Source organism: Scomber scombrus, chromosome 3 (assembly GCF_963691925.1).
Source record: "Scomber scombrus chromosome 3, fScoSco1.1, whole genome shotgun sequence".
Classification (NCBI taxonomy): domain Eukaryota; kingdom Metazoa; phylum Chordata; class Actinopteri; order Scombriformes; family Scombridae; genus Scomber; species Scomber scombrus.
In genome coordinates, this window is record NC_084972.1 from 13,849,908 (window position 1) to 13,875,079 (window position 25,172).

The 25,172-nt window shown below is 38.7% G+C and overlaps 1 protein-coding gene across 1 annotated transcript in view; it reads left to right on the forward strand.

The window, feature by feature from the left end:
- The window catches only part of camk1b (calcium/calmodulin-dependent protein kinase Ib), a 38,920-nt gene extending 16,316 nt beyond the window's left edge, over window positions 1-22,604 (forward strand). The window contains exons 3-12 of the mRNA XM_062415273.1: window positions 12,616-12,747; window positions 17,474-17,548; window positions 18,556-18,694; window positions 19,009-19,135; window positions 19,311-19,386; window positions 19,484-19,596; window positions 19,731-19,809; window positions 19,966-20,053; window positions 20,467-20,554; window positions 20,761-22,604. Coding sequence (XP_062271257.1) covers window positions 12,616-12,747; window positions 17,474-17,548; window positions 18,556-18,694; window positions 19,009-19,135; window positions 19,311-19,386; window positions 19,484-19,596; window positions 19,731-19,809; window positions 19,966-20,053; window positions 20,467-20,554; window positions 20,761-20,858 — 1,015 coding nt within the window. The 3' untranslated portion in view covers window positions 20,859-22,604. The remainder of the gene's footprint in view (window positions 1-12,615; window positions 12,748-17,473; window positions 17,549-18,555; window positions 18,695-19,008; window positions 19,136-19,310; window positions 19,387-19,483; window positions 19,597-19,730; window positions 19,810-19,965; window positions 20,054-20,466; window positions 20,555-20,760) is intronic.
- The last annotated feature ends 2,568 nt before the right edge of the window (window positions 22,605-25,172 follow it).

Genomic DNA, 25,172 nt, shown 5'->3' on the forward strand with positions numbered 1-25,172 from the left:
TGTGTACGCAGCCCAAAACCACATCCCTAATGTCAGGAATCCAGCAATATTTAGTCTACCCATCCTTGTCACCTGCTGTCTGACTGTTTCCTGGTTTCACACTGTGTTGACCGGTTGTCCCAGTGTGTACTGCCACCCTTTTGATTTTCACCTAAGATTAAAAGCTTTCACTATACAGACATCAGGATACACAATAGCAGAAGACCAAACCACTGATCCTCTTCTTGGTTTTTTTCATAGTGTCAGCTCTATATAATGTGCAGGACAGTAAATAACCATCTCTTCATAAAGTTTATTTGCTGGTAGCATTAAAACACTTTCTATACCATAAAATGTACTGTCTACACACACACTAATACACCCATCCAGATCTTCTTGGCTGGAAAGTAAGAACTTAAAGAGAACATTCAGTATTTTTTAAACCTGGGCCCTATTTTACCATCTTTTTGTATCTAGTGACTAGTGGGGACAACAATTTTTGAAACTGGTCCAGTACTCAGCGAGAGCACTTCAGCCAGCAGCTGTGAAAGGGGGTTCCAATGTAATCTGACCGTCAATGCATGTCCAATAAAAGTGTTTTTTTTTTCTCACTTTTTTCAGATTGTTGTTATAAGTGTCTGACAACATTATGGAAGGGACCATACAGAGAAATAGAGCATTTTTCGGTCTGTTGTTTTGTTTTTGAATAAGTCTCGCCCCAGGAGAAGTCCTATTCTTAAATCTCGCGTTAGGTGAGTTGTTGTCGAAATCAGCTAAATATCCAGCCATGACTTTGAAAATCTGTTCGATAAAAACTAAGCTACACTTTCTGTACTCCACTAAACAATCTCCTCCTGGCACTCCTCTCTCCAACTCTGTCATGGCACAAAATAGGGTCCAGGTCATAAAATACCAAGTCTCTCCATTAGTAAGTAAGTAGCAAGAACTAAAGCACTTGCCTTGGCTTCATCTCAAATATTGACTTATCTGGCCTGCACTCTCCAGTGTATATTATTCAGTATGTCATCATTCGAACCTGGCTGGTTATAGATTAATATGTGGAAAATTGATATCGATATTGATATGTTCTGTTTAAATACAGGAACTATTCTTAGCCCTCTGTCCTATTACTATAACACCAGTTCTACTTGAGTGTAGACTGTGTGTGTGTCTAAGTGTAGACACGATAGCAGCAAGTAATATATTCGGAATCTGTATAAGTAATTTATAGTAAATTATAACAATTTAGCATTCAGTATAAGTGGAGTTTCATTCTGGAGGTTTTGCCTCAAAATGAGATTATTGTGTTCTGCTCATTTGCAAACTAGCTATTCCTGTTATATTACATCATTTGAATGACCCTATCCTAATTGCATTGCCTGTTGGTTTCTCATTTGCGTTGTTCAGATGTCGATGTTTTTACTTTTGTGCCTGGAAACAGCTCTGTGTTTTTCTTTCTTCTTTCTTCTCCTTTTTTTCTTCTTCATCGTTCCCACACTCCGCTGCCGGTTTTGAAGTTTCTCTACTGATAACAAACTGCACAAAAGGGCCTTGTTGCCTTTTCTGACATTTAAATGGCTGCGCATGTTCTCATGCCAAGAGCGGTAAGCCCGGCCTTCTCTGACAAGGGGAAATTCTCTGCATATTCAGCCCAGAATACACTGCAAAACAGAGAGGGGATGGAGCAACAAGGGACGGGGCATGAGAGGAAGTGGAGGGTTAGGGGAGCATGTTGTAATCATCTAAAATCGTTAGCACTGATAGATCGGCCCCTGCCTGTTTCTGTCACTCATGTTGAACAGTGACCCAGTAGCCCCTGCCGGTCGTGTGATCAGCTATTGGCCAGGATTGATTTGGGAAAAGTAGTGTGTGTATATGTGGGTGGGGGTGGGGGGATGGGGGGTGGGTGGCAGAAAAAGGGAGAGGGTTCATAAGAACAACACATGTTCTAGTTATAACTTTGTGTTTTCCCTGTGCAGTTGTGTATATTCATATGGTTTTAATTGACAGTTCAAAGTTTATATAAGTTTATTATAATAATAAAGTATTTCCTTCTCTTTTCCCTTTGTTTTCTGTTTGATGACCTACAGTGTTCCCATCTCTCTCCACCTGTCTGGATGAATACATTCATCATACATCTCTTTTTCCAAAGCAAGGAACCCTCTCACCTTTTATTTATGATTTGATCTACTGAACATGTCTCATTAAAACCTTTAAACCCTTTCACACATTTATTGTTGTTGTTAAGTAGGTGATGTAGAAACTGTAGTTAGGGCTAGGACACAATCTGGTAGTCAAAAGAGGAACCTTTTGCTCCACTTGTTCCCTCACACTCGTGCCTCTCGGCTACATTACACAGGTTTTGACACTGATTTAGCTCTCTATCTGAGGGCTCTCTGCTTCTGAGTGGAAAGGTTCAATAGCTCGACTCGACACTCATTTGGATTGTGTGTGTGTGTGTGTGTGTGTGTGTGTGTGTGTGTGTGTGTGTGTGTGTGTGTGTGTGTGTGTGCGTCTGTGTCTGTTTGTGTGTCTGTGTGTGTGTGTGTGTGTGTGTGTGTCTGTGTCTGTTTGCATGCGCACTTGAGTTTGCAGATGCATTTGTGAGAGACTTTAGGTTGTGTGAGAAGAGGTGAGGTTCTGACCCAGCATTAGTGTCAAATGCACTTGAATCACATCATGACAAAACTCCCATTCTTGTGAAATGTTATCAAAGATGCTCGACACAGCTCCAGGTTTTATACAGGATTCATATTTTAATGCCATAGAAGTGAAAACTGGTGAAATGTCAGTTGAGTCTGATTATCAGCTTATAACAGAAGGCAAATTCTACACTGTCTTGCCAGTATTTTCATCTGTATATGTTGGAGCTATTTAACAAACAGAAGAGCTCCCCGATGCAGAGAGGTCTGAGTATTAATGTCTAAGAAGCTTATGTGTTGTGGATTCATGAACTACTGCACAAACAGCCAGGTGACAGATGCTACCACTCACAAACTGAGGTGCAAGATACAATAATTTGCTGTGAGTCGCATCACAGATATTAAAACAAATGCATTATAATGGATGGAAACGGGGACTGTCTTCACTTATTTTAATTTATTCGTTTTTTCAGTACCCTTTACAGTGCACTAATGAGCACAACTTAGGCTGCTTCTTTAACTCAAATGTAGAAGTATTGTAACTGTTTGTCTGACAAAAACGTATTCAAACTTTTTGGTTTTACGTTTAGGTTTCTGAGTGACACACTCAAGTGAAAGGGATTTTATGAATATGAAAAAGTGGAAAAATCTGTGAACCTTATTATTTCAAAAAATAGTTAGTTATTGTGAAATATAAACAGAAGTAAAAAGTAAGTAAGTACGCTTATTTAAAATGTAAAATCACATGAGTCTCAGTACACTTTACACATTCCAGATAAACAGACTATAATACATGACAACACAATACAACAGAGGAGAAACCAATCCTACAAATAGAAATAGCCTACAATGGCCAAAATGTACAATAGTATTACTTTAGATAATGCAACTGAATCCCAGTGGTTAAACTTCAATTGCTTGCAGTGATGTCTATCTTCCTGATATTCAAACAGTCAGTAGAGGCAGAGCAGCCTGTGAGAAGCATCCCTCTCTTAATACACTTTCATGTCAGCATGTTTAGTTGAGGTGTTGACACAGGGAGGAGCCTGGAAATAGTCTTTGAGGGACTTTTTTGGGTGTTATTTTTGTTGCTATTTCATTATTCAGTGTTTGTGCAGTGAGACAGAATCAAATGAATTCAAATTGCTGATTAACAAAGTAGTTCAGACAAAAGGAAACGGCCACCATTGTGGAGCAGATGAGTCTCCCAGCGTGAGAGCTGTCCCACTTCATCTATTTTTCATCTCGCTCTCTCTCCTTCCATGCTTCTCTTTTTCTATCTCTGTCCTAACTCTCTCCCCCTCTCTCCAATGTTTACTACGATATCATATCTCTTCTGCATGTGTCCCAAGCCATATTGTTTTCCTGTGATATCTATCTATCCTATCATTATCTTTCTCTAGTTGTTTGTTTTTTGTACAAAACAAACCAGACTGTTTTTTTAAAGAGTTAATAATTTATTTTATTTTCCTTGCTTTATTTTTTTCTCACTTTTCTTTTGTCGTACAGTTTTATTATGACTAAGCTGTCGGATGAGCAGAGCTAAGACCTTCCTTCTTTAAAGTGGAGGAGGCACACACAGTCCCAGGCTCCTGTAATGGACCTCAAAGCACAGGACAACATGTTACTCTGGTAGCCCTTGTAAATCTGTCTCAGCCACTGATCAGGCACGCACAAGTTATGAGGACTTGTGACAGGCTACTCTATGTCTTTATCTGTCTAGTCATCTCTTCTCTTCTGTGCCTTTTTCAGTCAGTGCTCCAATATCTTTTGTGCAGATACCCAACTGGTCACTTTTAAGCTAAGTTGTCAAGCCTCAGGTCCAGCAGCATAGCTTTGAGAGTTTTTACCGTTCTTTTGAAAAATGACAACTTGGAAACCGTTTCCCTTTCTCCAACCCAATCCTGAAAATCCATCCCTGCTTATGGCATCCTCAGCCCTTCAGCCCTGCCCTGACCTAATTCGCACAGAAGCCTGCGTCTCAGCACAGCACAGCACAGCTCAGCATGGCATAGCCTGCAGTTCCTGGAATACACACACACGCACAAAAACAAACACACACACACAAACACACATACAGTATATGCCCATTGTCTGGCCCAGTTATGCACCTCCATCTGCTCACAGCATTATATCCCCCTACTAACAATTTCAAGTAAACAGGCAGGCATCTTCCCACAGTCTTTCTCCATCATTATCATCTCTTATTACCCATTTTCACCACATGACAAGCTGTCCACATATCAGCAAACGGGCTTGAAAAGACTCTCCATGTGCTTTTTTATCTCTGGTCTGAGAAGTCCTTAGGGAAACACGTTCTTTGTTTTGCAGCTTAATTACAATCCACTGTATGATTTGGTTAGGGATATTGTGTTTTTTCTATCTATTTCTGGCTGTTTCAAAGGGATTCATTTCAGTAAGTGGACTTGAAACTGAGGAAAGTTGGATCAGTTCTTTGAAGAGAAATATAATACTTAAAGGTGCATTAATTGAGTTGAGATCATTAGATATTGGTTCAAAACTGCAGATACAGCATATATTAATGTATATATCATGGAGGTTGATATTCAGGCATAGCTGCATTTTAGCTTCAACCAACTCCTGAGCAAAATATGTGGGTTCAGCTCACCCCTAGCTAACTCCTGTCTTTTTTCTTTTCTTTTGGCAGGTAGTGTACAGTATGTTGCTGAAAACTGCTTCCTGCTGCTGGAAACAGTATTTTTGAAAGCATTTAGACTGAAACAACCAGTAAATGTCAAATGAAAAATGAAGAAATTGTCTCTGCTAACCCTGCTCACCTCAAAGTCTGTTAACCATCCCGAGGAACCAGGACACTGTTTGTGTATAGACATAAGATCGCGTCACACGTCCACAGTGTCTGTCACACACTGGCCATGAACATAGCCAAAACATTGCTCAACACTTGCATATAAATTTACGGATTTACACTTGTTTACATTTAACAGGGTTACACATATCCAGTTCAGTGTAAGAGTGCTGTGTAGAAAGTGAAAATGTGTTTTCGGTGATGATTCATGAAAACATTTTTTCACACCAGACGTCCAAATGTAAATTGTTAGTCATTCCCACTTTTAGATTTACAGATATACAGATACAGACGTTAGTTGGGGAGGAGTGGGAGGAATGGTGGAAATCCAGTGTCACTGTCTGCCTTGCCATCGTCACTCCACTCCAGTCTGGAACTGATCAGCAGGACACAAGAATACCAGCTGTATTATTTGTCTTTAGGTATAAGAACCAGTGCATCTCTGTATTGCTCATATTTTTCTACATGTTTGTTCTTGATATGGTCAAAAGGTTTCCTCTCGTTGAGTCACAGTGTGGAGCGCAAAGCCAAAGGACACAGATACTGGCAGGTTAATAACAAACCAGCACCATGGCAACACTCATATTAACGGATTGTTAAAATGAGAGTAAACAAAACATGATGATACCAGTGATATTAGTTAAAAGTAAACTACTTGAATCCCCTTTTTATTACACAATATTTGGTTTGTACTGTAGCCACACTATTATCCAGAACCATTTTCAGTTTAGTACACAATGTTTATTACCACAGTTATGTGACTGTACTCAGAGGATTTAAGCATATGCAGTAAGTGTATCAGCACCTGGGTAATGTTCTTTCATGGACACATAGTTGTATAATTAAATTAAAGCTGAGGTATTGTCTTTTAATTTTTTTATTCAGCTAGCTCAAATCTTTATGACCTAATACTTTTGGCCCGCAAGCTAAATCATTCCAAATAAATGAAAAGAAATTATATCTTTTGGATTAAATCGCTGTGTATGTTACATTGGAGCATTAAATCTAAAACATATAATACTTTTTAGACTGAGCTACTACTCATTGAGTGAGGTTTCAGATAACAGGTGAGATTGTGGTTTGATCATGGAGTCATGTTTGGAAGGCCCACAGAGCAAAGATGGTCTTTTTATTTTCAGGGCCAGTATCACAGTCGGGTATCTCTCAGCTCTGATTGGACCAGATGGTCCTTTCCTGTGTCTCTCTGACCTCTGAACAGTTGCCATTTTGTCAACTGTTTACATACCTTCTTGACCAACATCTCAGCAGGACAGATGGCACCTTTGGTTGGAGTTTAAGAAAACATTGGACTCATAGGAAAGAAAAACATGACATATAGCCAAAGAATGTCGGAATTCTCATAACTCACCAATTCTCATTACTCACCTAACCATATGAGGAGTGCTTCCTTGTTTAATTTATTTAAGTCAGCATTGATGTTTTAAAAAATTGTTTTCCATTTGGGTTTAACACAGCATGTGTAAATGTCTGAATTGGCACCTATGGAACATGACAGATGGTAAGAAAAGGCAGACATGTTTTCAGAACAAGGAGAAGGAATTGAAGGGTCTGAAACGGAATTATTACCATCACCAATACAGAGATTTGTTAATGGTTGGCTCCACTAAAAGGCAGGCTATACAAAGGTGTGTTAGTTTTGTAATAATTGCATGTAAAAGTGTGACAGTAACAGTCACCAATATATTGATGGTCCATGTCATTACGCTATTATTAATTATCATTATTTTGGGAAGTCATAATAGCTCAGCTGGTTTTGCAGTGTCTGTGTGTGTGTAACCATGACCTCTGTTGTTCTGTTGATACATGTTTGCATTTGTGTGTTTGTTGTACGGAGGTGAATTCAAAGGCATGCATGATGGCATGTGACGTGAGATCCTTGTTTTTTAAATTCCTTTGATGTACCAAGTGAGGCATAGTGGGACACACACATGAAAAGGTTACTTGTAGCAACAGAAACTAAGCAACACCAGGTGTGTATTTTCAGCTAGCAGCCTAACCCAAAGGCACAAAAAAGTGATGTTATAAAGAGATAAACTGCATGATATAACCACATTCATGTTTGAACGCAGTGAAAGTAAAAAGGCTGTGCCTTGTCTTTTATTTGAGGGGGATGCAAAGTGTTTGGACACTGAATTTGTGCACAATACTGAAGTGTCAACTTCTGAGAAATATATTGTTTTATTGGTGTGTAAATATTTGCACAGTTTTAGGCTCCAACACATTCAAATTGTGTTGCTGTCTGTCTATATTTAAACTCTTATGTAAAGTATTTGCACAGTGCATTTCTGAGAACACACCCAACTGTTTGGATAGTGTCAGTACATGTGTCTTTACTGGGGGTTTAATGGCTAATAGCTCTGAAGTGGTTCTGTGTGTGTGTGTGTGTGTGTGTGTGTGTGTGTGTGTGTGTGTGCGTGCGTGCGTGCGTGCGTGCGTGCGTGCGTGCGTGCGTGCGTGCGTGCGTGCGTGCGTGCGTGCGTGCGTGCGTGTGTGTGTGTGTGTCTTCCTGGACACAGATCGTATGATGGTGATAAGAATGTCCTGTTAGGAACAGGAACAGCTCAGTAAACACAGTTGTTTACCTTATAATCCAGTTGAAACCCTTGCTGGGATTAAGCTTTCAGCAAACTCACCACTACACGACTCTGCACCTGCATCAAATATTTTTCACAATTATGCCCTAAATACTTTCAGAACCTTTACTGTGTCAGCAGCAGGATAAAAAATGTGACTTTTCTTGCATTTTGGTGCTCACTGAATTTTAATAATGTAATATTTTTTGCTGCTTGATACAGGCAGTCTGCCTCTCAGATGACGAATTTCAACTGTTCCATCTTCTGCATTTCACTGTTGAGCTTCTGATTTTTTTATACCATATTTGTTGTAATATTTAGGTGAAACCCTTCAGAATTGAAGTCAATGTCATTACTGGTTAGTAATAAAATATCTTGCTTTACTGTCATTGCTTACAGCATAAACTGTGGAAAGGCCTATGATGTATAAACAAGCCTAAAGTATGGGGGCATGCTGTTCATTAGTACTGTTTATTCACATAAACCTAAGAATGATGTCATTGTGTGAAACTCAGCATGACAATTGAGCGTTAATCTCTTCTAACTTTCATCTCCATCCTCTTCATTAGTAATAGTGGAAACGGTTCTTATCTCAGAAGTTATGACTTGTACAACAGTGAGTTGTTACTGTAAGGCCAATAACATTATTATTATATAGAGAATACATGTAGCCGTCATATATTTTAATGGTTTTGGTCAGCATGATGAAAATCTACAGTGACATATAGTCCACTGGCATTCAGAAAGAATCTTGGTGTACTGCATGAAAACAGGGTCCAGTGCCATTTGCTGACAGGAAGTCAAGGGTAAAAGGTTTCTGAATCTGATAAACAAGTTACAGGCTCTATCTGCAGTCTAGCTAAACTGGGGTTGTTTTAAATTGCAAGTAATGATGTGCCTGAAGTTTAACCCCTGTTATAACTTTACACTGTTGTTAAAAGGCAACATTCACATTTTAATCTGAATCAACAACTCAAGCAAGGCATTGCAAAATAATGTAGAAACAGAGGGACTATCTATATTCAACGATACATTAGTGTACTCAGAGTTTCCTCATGTTTGTGTGAACCACTAGTTGACACTTCCCCAGAGCCCCTTCGTTCTGTCTGTGGGTGTATGGAGAATGTCAACTAAATCCTCCAGATGCTGCAGAGGAATTTGCAGCGCTTCACACAGCTGGATTTCTGCCAAAGTTAATGGCCTTTGTGTGGCAGTTTTACTCTCTTGTTGAGATGTGACCACAAGGCCTCACTCCCAAGATAACTGTTACTTTGATCAGGAAAAGGTTAGTAACACCAGAGAGCCTTATGTAGGTCACTCTGAGAAGTGTAAGTTATGGAACCAGAGATGAAAAACTGGGGTTATGGGACATGTACTGTACATACATTGTTGTTTCTTTGATATATTGATTTAAAAATGTTGCTGCTAAAAATAATAACAAAACAATGTTTTAGAAAATATGCACAGAAAAGTGAGTCAGCAGGAGGCTCAGATGGTACCATGCTTGTCAAAAATTAACAACAGATGGTTTTCATGGATCAGAAACAAACCAGGCAAGATGTTTATTGCCTTATAGCAAATTGGAAGCAGACTGACAACTTTTCTTTTTATCAGTGTTGTATATCAAAGACAGGATGAAGTGAGCGACTAAAAGTAAGAACGGTAATTAAGTAAAAAGTTAACAGAAGCCCTTAGTAATGTAATTACTTATTATAAGTTTTTTAATGAGACAAGTAAGCATTGGAAATTGACCAAAGCTTTCCCAGTTGTCAAATGTTTCTTTAAAATAATTTTACATTTGGTATGAAGTACAGAGTGAGTGAGTAACTTGAGCAACTAAACAAGTTAAACTAAATGAAAATGAACTAGCAACAAAATGTCAGTATGCATTGTTTACTTTCAGAGAATACACACTTATTTTACTGTTAAAACACTCAGAGGTTCTGCATGAGGAGAAAAAGAGCAATTTACCAGTTCAGAGGTGATTAACACTGTCATAGAGCAAATATCATTTGGTTTTAAGCAGTCAACATGCATCAAAACATGATAATGTTCCAGTATTCAGCATCACATATTGGAGCTATACAGATAATAAACTAAAGTTAACACACTTGAATTCTTTCATTCAGTTTTACATCCTATCAAGCTATGAGTTGTAGTCCAGTATAACTGAGCACACTGCAGTCTTTCACACCAACTGGACTGAGGGGAGGTTTTGCTTTGTCGCAAAATTTCAAAACATAGTCTTCAAAATAAAAAAATAATATTTTTAAACACAGGAGAGAATATTTTTCACAGAGAAGTTGTGGGTCATTCACTTTTTTTTGGTGACACTGGCATGGAACGATGCAGTCCTTCCTTTTTTGTAAAGCTGATAGTGTATCTGCAAACCAGTGACTGAACAATGATGGTTCCTCTCTGCCCACACGTTACGGCTATCTGTGGACGAAAAGATACTGTAATGCACAAACTGACAGCTGACATGCAACCCCCCCACCCCTAACCCCCTGCACACTTCTGTTTTCGTAACTTACTGTTTACATTTACGTTTTACATTTTGCAGTTTGCAGAAGTGCACAAGCAAGTAGTGGTGTGATATCATTGCATTTGTGCAAAGAGATGTCAAAAAGGTTTAAACTTTCCTTCAGCCTGAATAGCACATTATTTATGGTGGCATTTTTTGGCAGCACTCTTAGTATAATAATTGGCTGTTCCAAAAGAAACACTCATATGTTCACCATAAATTGATGCAGAGTGGGTGACTGCTTGGTAAAAACAATATCAGAGGAAGTATGATTAAGATCTGATGTACAAACTTCCCTGTAAAAATGCAAGTTCATTTGTCCAAAAATGTAATCTCTTCAGTTGAAGTGCGCCATGAAAAAAAAACCAAAAAAAAAACAGGTCATTCATGTTACTGCGTCATGCTCCGTCTTGTTATTTTAAGAAGCGACAAAGACTGTCAACCTCCAATCACCATCCTGGTATTTTCCAGGGAAGACGTATTTCTTGCAAATCTTGAGTTGTACAATTTTGTTTGTGGGATTCACAGATGTTTTGCATTGGGCCTAATTCCTGGAATGTCTGTACACTTTTTTAATTCTCTGTTTGTTCTGTGTCCCTCAACAAGGTCTCTGACCAAAATTGTAATAAAAATAACAACTTAGTGTGTGGTATCTCTTCCTTTTTGTTTATTATACTAATACCATTTGAAATATTGCCACGTTTACAACAAAACAATATGCATACAAATCAAACTTACATCACATCATGGTAAAATCTGTAGCTGAATACTTTAGTTTAGTAAGAGCATGATATTTAGGTTCATTAGTTAGGATAACGCAACATAAAAACTATTTTGTCTATTCCTCCAGAGACTTTCATACATACCAGTGTGATGTTAAGCTCAAACCTTTAAATGTGGGTCAGGATTCCATATAGTTATTGTACTGCTTTGGGCCTTTGGGTCAAAAACCCCTGGACCACGGCCAAAACGATAGAGATGATTAGAAATGAATGTGCCTCTACCCATTAATGGGTCATGGGAAAATACTAAAATTCTTTTGCTAGTTTAAGTGTGTTGCTTTCTTTTTAACTGTTGACTTAGATAGAAAGAACATCAGATCTGGTGATTGTGCATACTTCAGCATGCCACAACCCTGCATATAACTGCAGTGTTAGCTGTGTAAATATATCAACATACTGTGCCACATTTTTAAATATACAGTATGTACAGTAGCATAGATGTAGGGGTAAAGGTACAGTTTGTCCATAAATATGCTTAAATTGATTAATGCATGAAATGATCTGTTTTGTTGTGTTGTTGGGTGTTGTATGTCTGAACATATGTTGATCTTTTTATTTTAACTGTATGGCTCACATACACACACTTTCATGTAAACTACTGAACTGCGCTGTGTAGTGGAGATATTATGAAAGATTAATGTGCAGCCACACACATTTGCAAACACTCACATAGAGCCAAACGTTTAAGCAATTCAACGAAATTGTGAATATCTATCAAATTATCTTGAAGCTTTGGCAATTTTGTTATGAACTTTCACACCAAGCATGTTGAAAGGAAATTTAAGACAGAAAGAGACGTTTTACTACATCATAATAGTGTGCAGTGACCGTAGCTGATTGATTGATTGATGGTGATGACATGGGCAAGATTTTAAGTTTAAAGCAGTTTTGGGCATAAGACATAAATCCCTGTTATGAATGGAGCAGATTTAGCTAAATTTCTCACCAGGATAAACTTCAACATTTGATAATGGCAGTTCCAAATCATCCCACCTAGTTGTAGACTCTCCAAAACTTGACTCAGCAACCCAAAGACTTAAGGAGGAGGCTGAAGTTAAAAATAAATGCAATCTGGTATCAGCAGGATCAAATTTCTACCAGTGCTTACATGTACACTTAATAGCCAACTTATCTCAACAGTTTGGCCAATGTAACATCAAAGCAGGAATTTCACATCTCCACCCTGCACATGCATTCATGTGAAGAGCTCTGCCTAAACAGCCAATGATAAATGGACTGAGGTCTGACCTGTGTGTTTGTGTTTCAGGGGAGCTTTCTCTGAGGTGGTCTTGGCAGAGGAGAAGAGGACCCAGAAACTGGTGGCCATCAAGTGTATCCCTAAGAAGGCATTAGAGGGCAAGGAAAACAGCATTGAGAATGAGATAGCAGTCCTGCACAAGTAAGTGGACAATGTTAAACTTTATATTTGTTTATCATTTATTATCACAAAAGGTTTATTAAAATATAAAATAAACAAGCTTTTTTTTCAAACTGGTCTGTTTTGTAAGCATAAACCTTTTAGATGTTTAGCAATGTGCAGCATTAGCCTGCATCTGAAATACTAGCTACAAGGTTCAAGATGGTACATTTTTCATCACTGTATCTACCTTACTGCATCATGTACATTGTGTCTGATTACTAGATATCATATGCAGTATGTTGTATATCATATATACTGTAGTAATATGATATAATATGTATCTTATTGAACTTTCTCTCATTTGTCACTTGATTATTGTATATATATTTATATATTCATGTATTTGGTTCCTTATATCCAGAAAATGAATGGACTTTCCCAATAGTGGGAGGTGGGGTTAAAGGATGAGTTTACACAAAAAACAAAAACGGGAAGAAAAAAAAACAAGGCCATGATTTGAGATGTCCGGTTCTACAATTTATGACTCAACCCCAATACAGTGGGAATGTAATTTCATCTGTGTTGCTCAGTGTATTGAAAGGATGCTTTCAGAAAATTCCACAGCAGCTTGTGTTTCAGGAAACATTGTCCTAGTTAGTCTGGAAAAACCACAGACCTCATTGTGACTACTTCTCATTGAATTACTTTCTATTGAAGAAATCTTTTGAATGAGATGCATGTTCTGTTCTGTAAACCTAATGAGCAGCTTCATGAAAGAAATGCTGGTGTTGAATTTTTTTTTTAAACCTTTCTTTTTAAATGCTTTGAGCACCATAAATAAAATACAATTCAACTACAATGTACCAGTGTGATAAATATATGTTTTTTGTAATTTGGGAGAACAGACCCTTTAACTTTCTCATGGTGCTGTACATCCTGTTCTGCACCTACAATACCTTCTTCTTCTGATTCTTCCTCAACCAGCTAATGCACAAGTTTTTCTTCACCTGTACAGTAACATACTGTTTTAGTATAATAAAACAAAGCCAGGTGACAGTAACACTCCATGTAATTGTGGAGTGGTTCAAACGTACCTCTCTTTAGATGTGGGGAATTACAGGCCATGGCGAACATGGCTGATCTACATTGGGTCCCAAGTTATTTTTAGAGCTCTTGTTGCCTGGGTTACAGGAGACACACAACTCAAGCCAATATACAGCGATGATCCCTCCTGAGGTGAGGATGGTGGAATGAGAGTGGCGGGGGTTAGTTAGCAGCTCTGTTAGAATTTTGACAAATGGAGTAAACTGGAGGTTAACTTGGCTTTAAAATCACGACGCACTCACTCTGTCTGAAGTTTGTGTAGACTCACACAAAGGTTTCATTATTCATTTTAACACGTCATCTTCAACTCCCCCTTGGTATGTAGAGTGGGGGACAGAGTCTGAGTGGGGAGCTCAGTATTTAAAATGTTAAAATACACATTTTGTTAAAGCTGTGCTAATAAATATTTTGAAATCAACAATAGATTAAAATGACTGTTGTATACAGTTAAAGGTGTGGCTCGTGGTGAAGAACCCACAAAGGAAAAATGACTCACAGAGAGTTTTAACAGCTTTAAGATTTATATTTGGATTCAGTCACACCACTATCATTGATCTCATTTACACCAGCTGCAGACAGCTGTTTTTACCACCAAACAACAGACATAAAAACAACATAAAAAGTGACTAGCTGGAGAACATAATGGAGCATTTAGCAGCCAAAGACCCAGATATTTCCATCAGCAAATCAAAGGTAAAGGCAGAGTGAATGTTGGACTTACATCCGTCAGCTATCCAGAGACACGACTCAATATGAATAATAATGTCCCATGTCTGCTAGACGTGTAAATAGGTAACTGTTTGCTAACAATTTTGCCCAAACCTCGTTATGAAGTGTTAATAAAATAAAAATGTATTTCCCTTTAGATTATTCATTAAAGGTGCAATCACAATTTAAGTACAACTGCCAGAAGTGACAGACAATCAGTGTAATCATAAAAATGTAATCTTCTACAAAGAAAAACATAACTCGACGCCATAAAAATGTCATCTCCTAATAAAAATTCTCAGACTGGAAGGTTAACAACAGATTACATGGCCCGCTCAGTCTTTGCCTTCTTTACAGACTAGCCAAACAAGTCACTTTGTCTTTCCTTGAATGACTCCTGTTCAGTCTCACTCCACAACACTGGTGTTTATTTATTTAAATTGTAATACTAAAAAAGGTTGATTTATTATCACCTGGCTGTGTAATGACCCAGCTAGTGTGGGGGCAGATGTAGAGCCAGATGATCCTCCTGATATACTCTCAACTTTTTTCTCTATTTTAATTACCCGATGTAAGATGGCTGCCCAGAATAATCGTAGTCTAAGCTTTATTGCACTGCTAATGTAACTGCGCCATTTCATCACACTGGTTAGCTGGCTGATTATCCCCCTCTCATTTTATCTAGACAAAACATTTACTCAAACACAAACTTGTGCAAAGAGTGACTAATTACACTCTGCTAAGTCATTTGTAGCCATGCCAGTCATCAGAGTTGCTGCAGAGGTTCTGTTAAAAATCTGCAAAGACTATTTAACATGAGCATTTAGCATAATAAAACATACCTGATCAGGGATTGTCAACCGGATTCATCTCAGTTAATGTTGGACTCTAAATAATTCTGTGTTTCTGACCATAAGCCAGACACATGAGACAATTTTTGGCTTGAAAACAATAACTGTGCCTTTTCAGGGACTAAAACCCCTTTGTTAAAACCTGCATGTGTGAGATGAGGCATACAGCGAGTAATGTGATTATACAGTCTGTCTGATGTCAAACAGGGGACTTGCCCTGAATGGTCTCTTAAAATGTGCGTTTTCATGCACCTGCGCAATCATATTACAGTTTTCTCAACTGAACTGAATTCTGAGTTTTGCGTGAAGAGACACTTAAACAGAAACCATGAGTTACTATCAAAAACGCTTCTCCTGCTGCAAGAACTTAAAACAGTGTGAAGATATTGTAAGACACATTTGTTCTTTAATTAAAGTCCTGCTCAGTTGTCCTGAAAAAACATTTGAGACAAAAGAAAAGAGAAAAATAACAAATGTGGAAAAAATGGAAAGATCTGGTGTAACGCCAGAGGGCCCAAGGCTGTGTTTCAACAGCTGTTACTGTTAAATGCAGAGATTTAGCTTAGGCGCTAATCCAAAACATTTCCTTAAAATTCATTTTAGTCAGATGTTACTGGCTGAAGACTTCTCGACTCTGTTGTCTAAGTTGCTGGTTTCTGTGTTGTGATGTCCTGTGAGGCCCACAGGTGCTGACAGGGGTCTGCAGTTGACTCACCAGCCTTCAGTAGACATTTCAACTCTCTGCCAATGACCACCACCAGTTTTAACCACACCAGTGTCACATCTTATCCACACAATCACCTGAACAGAAATTCAAGTTAAATGCAGTATGTTTACTGCATGAATTTGACCTTCTCTAATAGAGAGTGGATGTGCATGCTTGAGCTCACACACACTCACACATGTCTGCTCGTCCGGCAAGTTTAATCCATCATTCATCCTTCGCTGGGTCCACATATCCTTCCGCACCGAGCTAAGCAGTTGAATGAAGGTGTCCATGCATTGTTACAATCTGGATAAGACTCATCGCTGTAATCCGACATGAGTTTAGGCTGACACACATAGTTACCTCCAGTACAGCTGAGACACATGGCTTTGTCTTGCCATTGAGTTACATAAAAGGTTACACTCATTTGGGAACATTTATGTGCATTCTGAACTTGATGGCTTTCTATAATCAATCCTTACAAAATACTTACAAAAATATAGCAAGGTTTGAGGGTTAAGACATCATTAATGCAACTATTCTAAGGATGTTATTAAGAAATACAAACATTCAATTTTTTTTTTTACTACTGTCTTTATCACAGCAACTCAGGCTGATCAGTTCCCCTTCTTCTTATTGACTATTTTTATTGAGAAGTACTCAGGTCTGCATATCAGCCCTGTATATCATATTTGCAGAGCTGATCTCACTAAAATTGTTGTTTCCCTGTATCAGAAGACATGTTAGTCATTGTAGTTTACAGTAAATGAAGTCCTCTTGTCACTAACACAGCTCACGAAATGCTTCCAGTCAAAGAAAGTGAAAAGAAAAATGAGGAGAAACGCAAATTAGTTGCACCCTATGCACTTCTAAGTAAGTAAAATAAAGTAGAATTATTGAATTTTAATATTATGTGACCCTTGACTCAGTTTGTCATATACACTTCACTGAAGCACAGGATAAGTGTTAGCATGTGTAGGAGACAGAAGTTTGGTAGGTATGGTAACTTACAGTACACACTGGTCAGGCAGAGAGGTACATTACCAATCCAGATCTGGTGAGTCATCTTCTCACCCCTGTCACTGCACCCATGGGTCTGAAGAGGCATCAGAACACAGAGTTCAGCCAATTAGGAAGCTGCATTCCACCACACAGTGTAGCCTCGTCTATCACTAGTATGAAGAACATGTGACTGTTGGACAAACCTGCTCACTACCTACCTGCAGGGCAGGAGTTCAAACCCAATCAAGAAATTATCTGTATTTTCATGACACTTAGAGAGATTATTTCTGGTATATTTAGAAAAATCTCACAAGTATTAATGTCTAAATAAAATAATCTATATGAGAAAACCTTATTTGTTGCCCTCTTTATCATCTTCTCTTCTTCCTCACAGGATTAAGCACACCAACATTGTATCTCTGGAAGATATATTTGAGAGTAAAACACACCTCTACCTTGTCATGCAACTGTGAGTATTCACATACGTGTGGGTTTGTGTGATCCATCTTTGTGCAATACAGTATGTGTTTGAACCTCCCTGTTTGTGCTGTCTCCCACGCACTGCGTGCCACATGCCATTAATTGCACTCTATAACACACTTTCATGTGTGCGTGAACACACACGTATTTAAGCAAACACTGTACTATGCCTACTCATGAACACCAGTGGGGAGTGCGCCCTCACACCTGCAGCCTGTCAGCCTCCCACCCACCTCAGCTACTGAAATGTCAGAGAGAGAGAGAGAGAAAGAGAGCGAGAGAGAGGACAGACCAGAATCAAGAGCTCTATTAGCTAAGAAGCTTCAGAAAATATAAATCATTTACGCATTAATCACAGTCACTGGTGAATTAGGGCAGGGATAGAGGGTGTATTGAGAAATACAGGCAACACATTTGATCTCCTTCATAATAGTTTTTGTGTGTACTTGCAATACTTTCACCACAGTAATTTCAAATTGGTCCAACAACGTCAGAAATGTTGCAAGGAGGTGTGAAAACCAACAAGGCACTAAAACTGCGTTGTGAGGGAACTGAAAGTATCTGAGCAAGGTGAGACAGGGGACATTGTTGTTCAACTTGGCTGGTACAAACAGTGGCCATCTCAGTTTTTAAGCATCTGAATAAACAACATTGGGCTGCCACATTCCTGACTTTATTTTGTTATACCTTTTCTCTCTCTCTCTCTCTCTCTCTCTCTCTCTCTCTCTCTCTCTCTCTCTCTCTCTCTCTCTCTCTCTCTCTCTCTTCATATTTATGGTATGTTTAAAGTCAATATAATGTTAAAAGAATGCTAATTCTGGAGGCTGAAACAAACAACCTGCAGATGCTCTGTAGGCAGAGTGATGTCTCCATCTAGTGGCTTCTGAGTCTCATATCCATAGACATCATGTGGTTGTTATTTCAATTCTCTGCTATACTTCGTACTGGTAAAGCTTCACTTCACTTCAATGAAATAATCTCTTCCCATTCATCCAGGGTGTCTGGTGGGGAACTGTTTGATCGTATCATAGAAAAGGGCTTCTACACAGAGAAAGATGCCAGTATGCTCATTCGCCAGATTCTGGATGCTGTCAAATACCTCCATGACATGGGCATTGTGCACCGTGACCTAAAGGTCAGTTTGGGGGTTACAGATATAACTGAAGTTAGCTTTCAAATGTTTTTTAAAACTTCAACCATAAATGCTGAAAAAAATGTATCACAATGGATCTCTGTACTGATTCCTTTTTAAACTTTAAATTATAGTGTGTTCCTGCTAAAATTAAACCAAATTTGTTGTCTTTAACATCCCTTCTGTAAAAGCATATAATCCTACTGTGGGGAATAGTAATTATACATGTGGTAGAGGTGTGTTTCAGCATTTCAAGCTTTTCAATGATAACATTTTATTTACATCCCTGGTTTTGGTGTTGTCCTATTTCATCACAGCCAGAGAATCTGCTCTACTACAGCATGGATGAAGACTCCAAGATCATGATCAGTGACTTTGGTTTGTCTAAAATCGAGGGCTCTGGCAGCGTGATGTCGACGGCTTGTGGAACACCTGGATATGTCGGTAAATAAATCCGATACTGTCCTAAATGAGGAAAACGAGAATTATGTGTGGTTAGCGTTTAATCCAACTGGCATTGTAATACATGTAACACATCTAAAATCAACAACTGTTTTTTAAAGGAATCATGGTCGTCCTGTCTTATATAAGGTATTGAATGATCTTTATTTCTTTTCAGCCCCTGAAGTTCTGGCTCAGAAACCCTACAGTAAAGCAGTGGACTGCTGGTCTATTGGTGTCATATCATATATTCTGTGAGTTAAAAAACCTTTACCCAGCCTGCACTGAAACAACTTTAACTACTACTTTAATAGTAGTAAAATGACATCATTCCTCTCCTGTGTATCTCAGGTTGTGTGGTTACCCTCCTTTCTATGATGAGAATGACGCCAAACTATTTGAACAGATCCTGAAGGCAGAATATGAGTTTGATTCTCCTTACTGGGATGATATCTCTGATTCAGGTACAGTAAATGTTTTTCTACCAACGAAAATATTTGCAGTTATATGGTATACCCCTTAACCTCTGATCTACCTGTTCAGTTTTAAACTGATGTTGTAAAATCATATATAAATCTGATGTTTTTTTAAATTACAGCTAAAGACTTCATAGTCCACCTGATGGAGAAAGACCACAATATACGTTATACCTGTGACCAGGCTCTGCAGCACCCCTGGTAGTAGTCATAATTGTTATAATGCAAAAACACATAAACTCAGCCTTGATACTCCAACTTTAGTGATTTAACTGTTGTACAGGTTGGGAATGTTGTACAACCCTTGGTGCTTATGAAATCCTGATTATGACTTTTCCTTACTCCTCTGTCTGTCAGGATCGCTGGGGATACTGCCCTGGACAAAAACATCCATGAGTCTGTCAGTGCACAGATCAAGAAGAACTTTGCAAAAAGCAAGTGGAAGGTAAGTACTTCCAATTTAAGCACTTTGATTTTTTTAGCATTATCAATGCTCTATGACCTTTTTTGGTGTACATGGAGAGAGTATAGTTTAGCTACAATAAAAAGTAAAATCTTGGTCTCAACTGCAGAAATCACTCCTTTTGTACTAATGTTCAGATATAGCCCATTGCAAGGTTGTTCTGACTGTTAGCAATTGCCACAAATCTTCAGGCCAGTTGTTCTAAGCCTGAGAACCCCTCAACAGAGTAATGAGGTTTCTTCATATTAAAGAATCACAAGCAAAACAATTGTGGGGAACCACTGCTTCAGGCTACTGTCCAAGATCCTGTTGGTCAGCTTGTTGGTCAAACTTTCCGCTGAATTAGATTCTACTGTCCTTTGTTTTATATCACATCTGGGGCTTTCCCTCTGCAGCAAGCATTCAACGCCACAGCCGTGGTTCGCCACATGAGGCGTCTTCAGCTGGGCACCAGCCACGAGGGAACAAATCCACAGCACGCAGGTAACAATTTGGGGGTTTAGTTTGAAGTGTTGCAGGATTCCCTGTAGTTATTAGTTTATCTCAAACACTCTGGGATGACTGTAAATTCAGAACAGAAATAAAGTTTTTACCACTTGTCAAAAACTATTGGTTCTAGATAGGCGTACTGATGAAAGGTTTATAATAAACAGCGACAATACTAATAGTTTGTCTTCCTTCTCTCTCAGAGGCTTGTTGTGAGGGAGGGTGCACCCAGAACGTCGACGGTGGAGCGGACACTCTGTCCAACTGCAGCTACCGCTGCCACCCGACCAGCAGGGTGTGATCCCTGCGCCTGCTCCACTTACCTGTTTAATCGATCCCAGTGACTTTCCAATTTTAACCCCCTCGGTGGAACCAGAGGCACCATCTCCCCCTTTACCTGGTTAGGAATACAGCGTCATTCCAACCTCTTGCCTGCAGGGGGAGCAAGCCTGTCCAGCCTGAGAAGGAAGAAATAAAATGCATGAAAAGGAGGAGGGGAGAGACATGATGATTATGATGATGGTGATGATGATGCACCACAGTGGATCTGTTTTACAGACTGGTAGTTTGGGAATAAGTTGAAATGGTGAGAGGACACAAAGGAAGGAGGAGAAGATAAACTCCTCCACCAGCGTGTCAGGGGGTTTGGTTTTTTTTGCCAAGCAGGATAGAGCTTGTTGGACACTGTTTTTACTCATGATTTTTGACTCAACTTGTGTCTTTGTTTGTTTCGTTTTATATATTTTTGTGTTGTCTTTTTAACTAGACTTCATAGTGTAAATCCAGAAACAATATCTGCATGACCAGGAGAGAATTTCCCCATGCATTTTTTGTTATCTTTAAAATATACCCTGTTGAAGTGATGCAGCTTCACCTTGCAAATGATGGTGTGTCTTGTACAAAGTCCATCAAGGCAGAAAGGCATAGAGAATTTTGATATTTCATCTTCAGTATTTTAACTGAAGATGAAAACTTATAATTTAACATTTATGCTGCAAAGTAAACAAAGATCTGCATTTTTTTGTCTTTAAGTTGTGCTTTTAGACAATCAGTGACTGAATAGTTTTTGCAAAGAAAACTCCATCTATCTACTATGTAGCCTTTTATGTGGTGATAGTGTTTCCATACAGTGGTAAAAGGTTTTTTTTAAGGACAAGGCTTTCCCCTTCTCCTTTTTTCAACCCCAAACCTCTTAAACCACTCGAGCACAGGGATATATCTTTGTCTAAGGTGCCTTTAGGATATACAGTATGATGGGTTTATTTTCAGGGGGAGCTTCTGAAACGTTGTGTCTCTTTCTGCACTGTTCATACAGCACTGACTATTTCTGTCACTTCATATTTTGTAGGTACCACATTTACAGCTTTAAAACACAGTTTTATGTTTTTTTCTCAAAGTTAAATACTATAATTTTAGAGGGGAGACCTGCACACATATTGTCATAGTGGTCAATGTCTTTAAAGGTCCTTTTTTTCATTTAAACTGGTTTAATATTACAATATCCAACAAAAGCTAATGAAATTAATAAAACAACAATTCAGAAGAAGCATTGATCAGTGTGCTCAGCCTTCCTCAAGACTCAGTAGGACTAAGTAGGTTGTGTGGATGCAAAAAAAACACAAAATTTGATATGCATCTGTCACCATGTACTGTAATCGTACCATCGTTTTTCTTCTTACATTCTTTAACAGGCACACGTAGTCTGTTTAGAAATGTAGAATAGAGAATGTAAATATGCATCAGATTGACTCACTCATCATCTTTACTGCTTCTTTTATTTTCATTTGTCATTCATTCAGCTCTCTCTAAAAAAAACACATAGCAACGCTGGTTATTTTACTGGCTTTTATAAAGAATCCTCTAATGGATATTGTTGAAATTGCAGTAAAAGTGATACTGAGATCTTTCATTGACATGAACTTCATCCACCATCTCATCACTCAATCTCTGAAACGTTTCTGTTGAAAATGTTCATACTCTCTGCTACAAAAGCATAGACTTTTGGTACTGATGTGATGTTTGCATGACGTGGCTTAACATTTGTGAATCCCATGATTAACACTGAATTGTGTGTGAAAGAACTAGTTTAAAATCTTTCTTCTCCCCCCCCCCCCCCCCCCCCCCCCAATGCGAGTAATTAAAAGGCATCTTTTTGACAGGTTAGAGCAAGTTCCATGTGCAGCTTGAAAAAAAGTATTTCTGAGCTTTATCTGCGTTTCTATTGGGTAGGTCTGGTAGTGTATTTGGACAGTAATGTAACTGGTGACTCCAAACTGTAAAGTGTAGTTAAAAAAGTAATTTCTTTTTCAGGGGTTTTCAGTGTAAATTGTTTTTGTGTCTTATGAATTACTTTGACAGAGGAATATCCAAACAGGCACAAGAAGTCTGACGCATGGAGGCAGTCGTCGTCCACACTCTCGTGAATGTTGGCAGACCGACATTATCAAATTTAAATCCCCTGTCATCTGGTTAAGCACCTGTACTTTGCCAACTGATGCACTGAAGTGCTCAACTTAAAATGGTACCCACAGATTCTAAAAGCAAAAGTTATTTGAGGGCAAAAGGGAGAGAGCATCTCTTGGTGTTTTGGAAACAGAAACCTGAAGATTTTTACATTCCAGCGCAATGAAGAAATACATAACCATGTAGTATCTCATTACCTCACCTCTCAACCGACATGGAAGGAAAATAGCAGGGGTGATCATTTAAAGCTCAGTCTTGCCCTCAATGGTGCTTAACTACAGGGTGTTTTGATTAATTAGTTGTGCTTTCAGACTGATCATTAATTACCACAGCTTTTGCATTAAAAAAATGACCATTTCATTCATGGGTTTTTGTGTGTAAAGGTTATCTCCTTTAGTTGTGCTTCAATCTTTGATCTTTTTCATTAACCTCTTGTAGAGAATGACCAGTGTGTGGTAAGATTTGTTGTACCAATGAGTGTTTGTACCATGAATATGTTGCCTTTTTATGAATGCTTTGTTTTAAGGGTTCACAGTACTCACTGTGTAAACAGATGCAACGCATCATGGATTGTTGAAAAGTGACTACTGCTCAGTGTGAAAGCCAGTGACTTGTGCTTGGAAAAGATGTGTAAGTGAAACATACATTAAAATCCCTGTCTATGCATTAAGCATCTGTCTGAGTCCATTTGTGCAAAGACAAAAAATACTTTTTTGTATACTCACATATTCAATACAAGCCAATACACTGACTGTTTTCTGGCAAACAATGTATTTGAAGAGTTACGCTCCTTAGTCAGAAAACAGAAACCTACAAGAAAAGTTAGAATAAAACACTTTTCTCAATGGTGAAATTCAGCAACTGTTGATCTCATGAAATACTTTTGTGGCTGGAGAGGTTTATCATGAATGTTAATTTCATAGTCTACTACATTAGGCCTCTCCTTCCAAAGAATGCTGGGTAATTGAAGCTTGTGGTTTGGCTGCTGGAGCACGCCGCTTCACTGGGACAGAGCAGAGAGGGAGTGGGAGTCTGGTGGTCGACCTCATTCAGGAGACAGTAGACAGAGTAAAAATGATGCGGTCAAACCAGAAACAAGGGACTGATTCAAAATAATGGGGGAGAAATTGCATGTATCATAAGGAAGTGAGTGATGAAAGATGCAGGTGATGTTTAGATGTGAAAGAGTGGAAAAAAATATGTGAAACAAGGCCAAGGGTGAAACTTGAACACTACAACTAAATCAAGGATGTTACCAGAAGACACTGTGCCTACATAAAAACTCATGCTTTCATTTTTCTACACTGCAAAAGTAAACTGATGATGAACACAGTGATTAGTCCACATCTTCCACCCAGCGTGACTCAAGAATGCAGTTGCCTATGCTTGCATGGAATGTGAAATAGAGACTTGGTACAGAGATAAGCAAGTAAACAACGCAAACTAAACCAGTTTCATAGTTTGCAAGTTGATTAATCTGAGTGGTGTCATGTGGTGTAAAACCTAAATGAGCATTGCAAGCAGATTGCTTATTTGGAAGTCTGCAAAGAATTAGGCACTGAATCACGCACACACCTGCTGTGACTGCTGGATGCAAACAGTTTGCATGCTATGAGTGTTTGGAAAGATTAAATATTAGTGGGGTGAAGAGTTGCTTTAAGTGCTCTTGTTGGCAAAATGTGTCATATTTTCTTTGAACATCTATATAATTGGCAGAGATGGTATGATATTAAGAGTATTTATTACAGATTATTCAGAAAGCTGCAGGGTGGTGCAGTAGTTAGCATGTTGCTTCACAGTAAGAGGGCTCTGAGTTCAAACCCACCAGCCAGCTGGGGCCCTTCTGTGTGGAGTTTGAATTTTCTCTCTAGCTTCCTTTCACAGACTAAAAACATGCAGGTTAGGTTAATTGGTGACTCTAAATTGCTGGTAGGTGTTAATGTGAGGGTGAATGGTTATTTGTATGTATACTATATGTTAGCCCTGTGATTGACTGGTGACCTATCCAGTGTGTACCCCTCCTCTCTTCCCAATGTACACTGAGATTGTCTGTAGCTCCCCGACAGCCCTCTAGAGGATAAGAAGTAAAGAAAAGAAAGTCCATGTCACAATTTGATGGTAATCCATCTGATAGAGGCTCACGACTGGATAT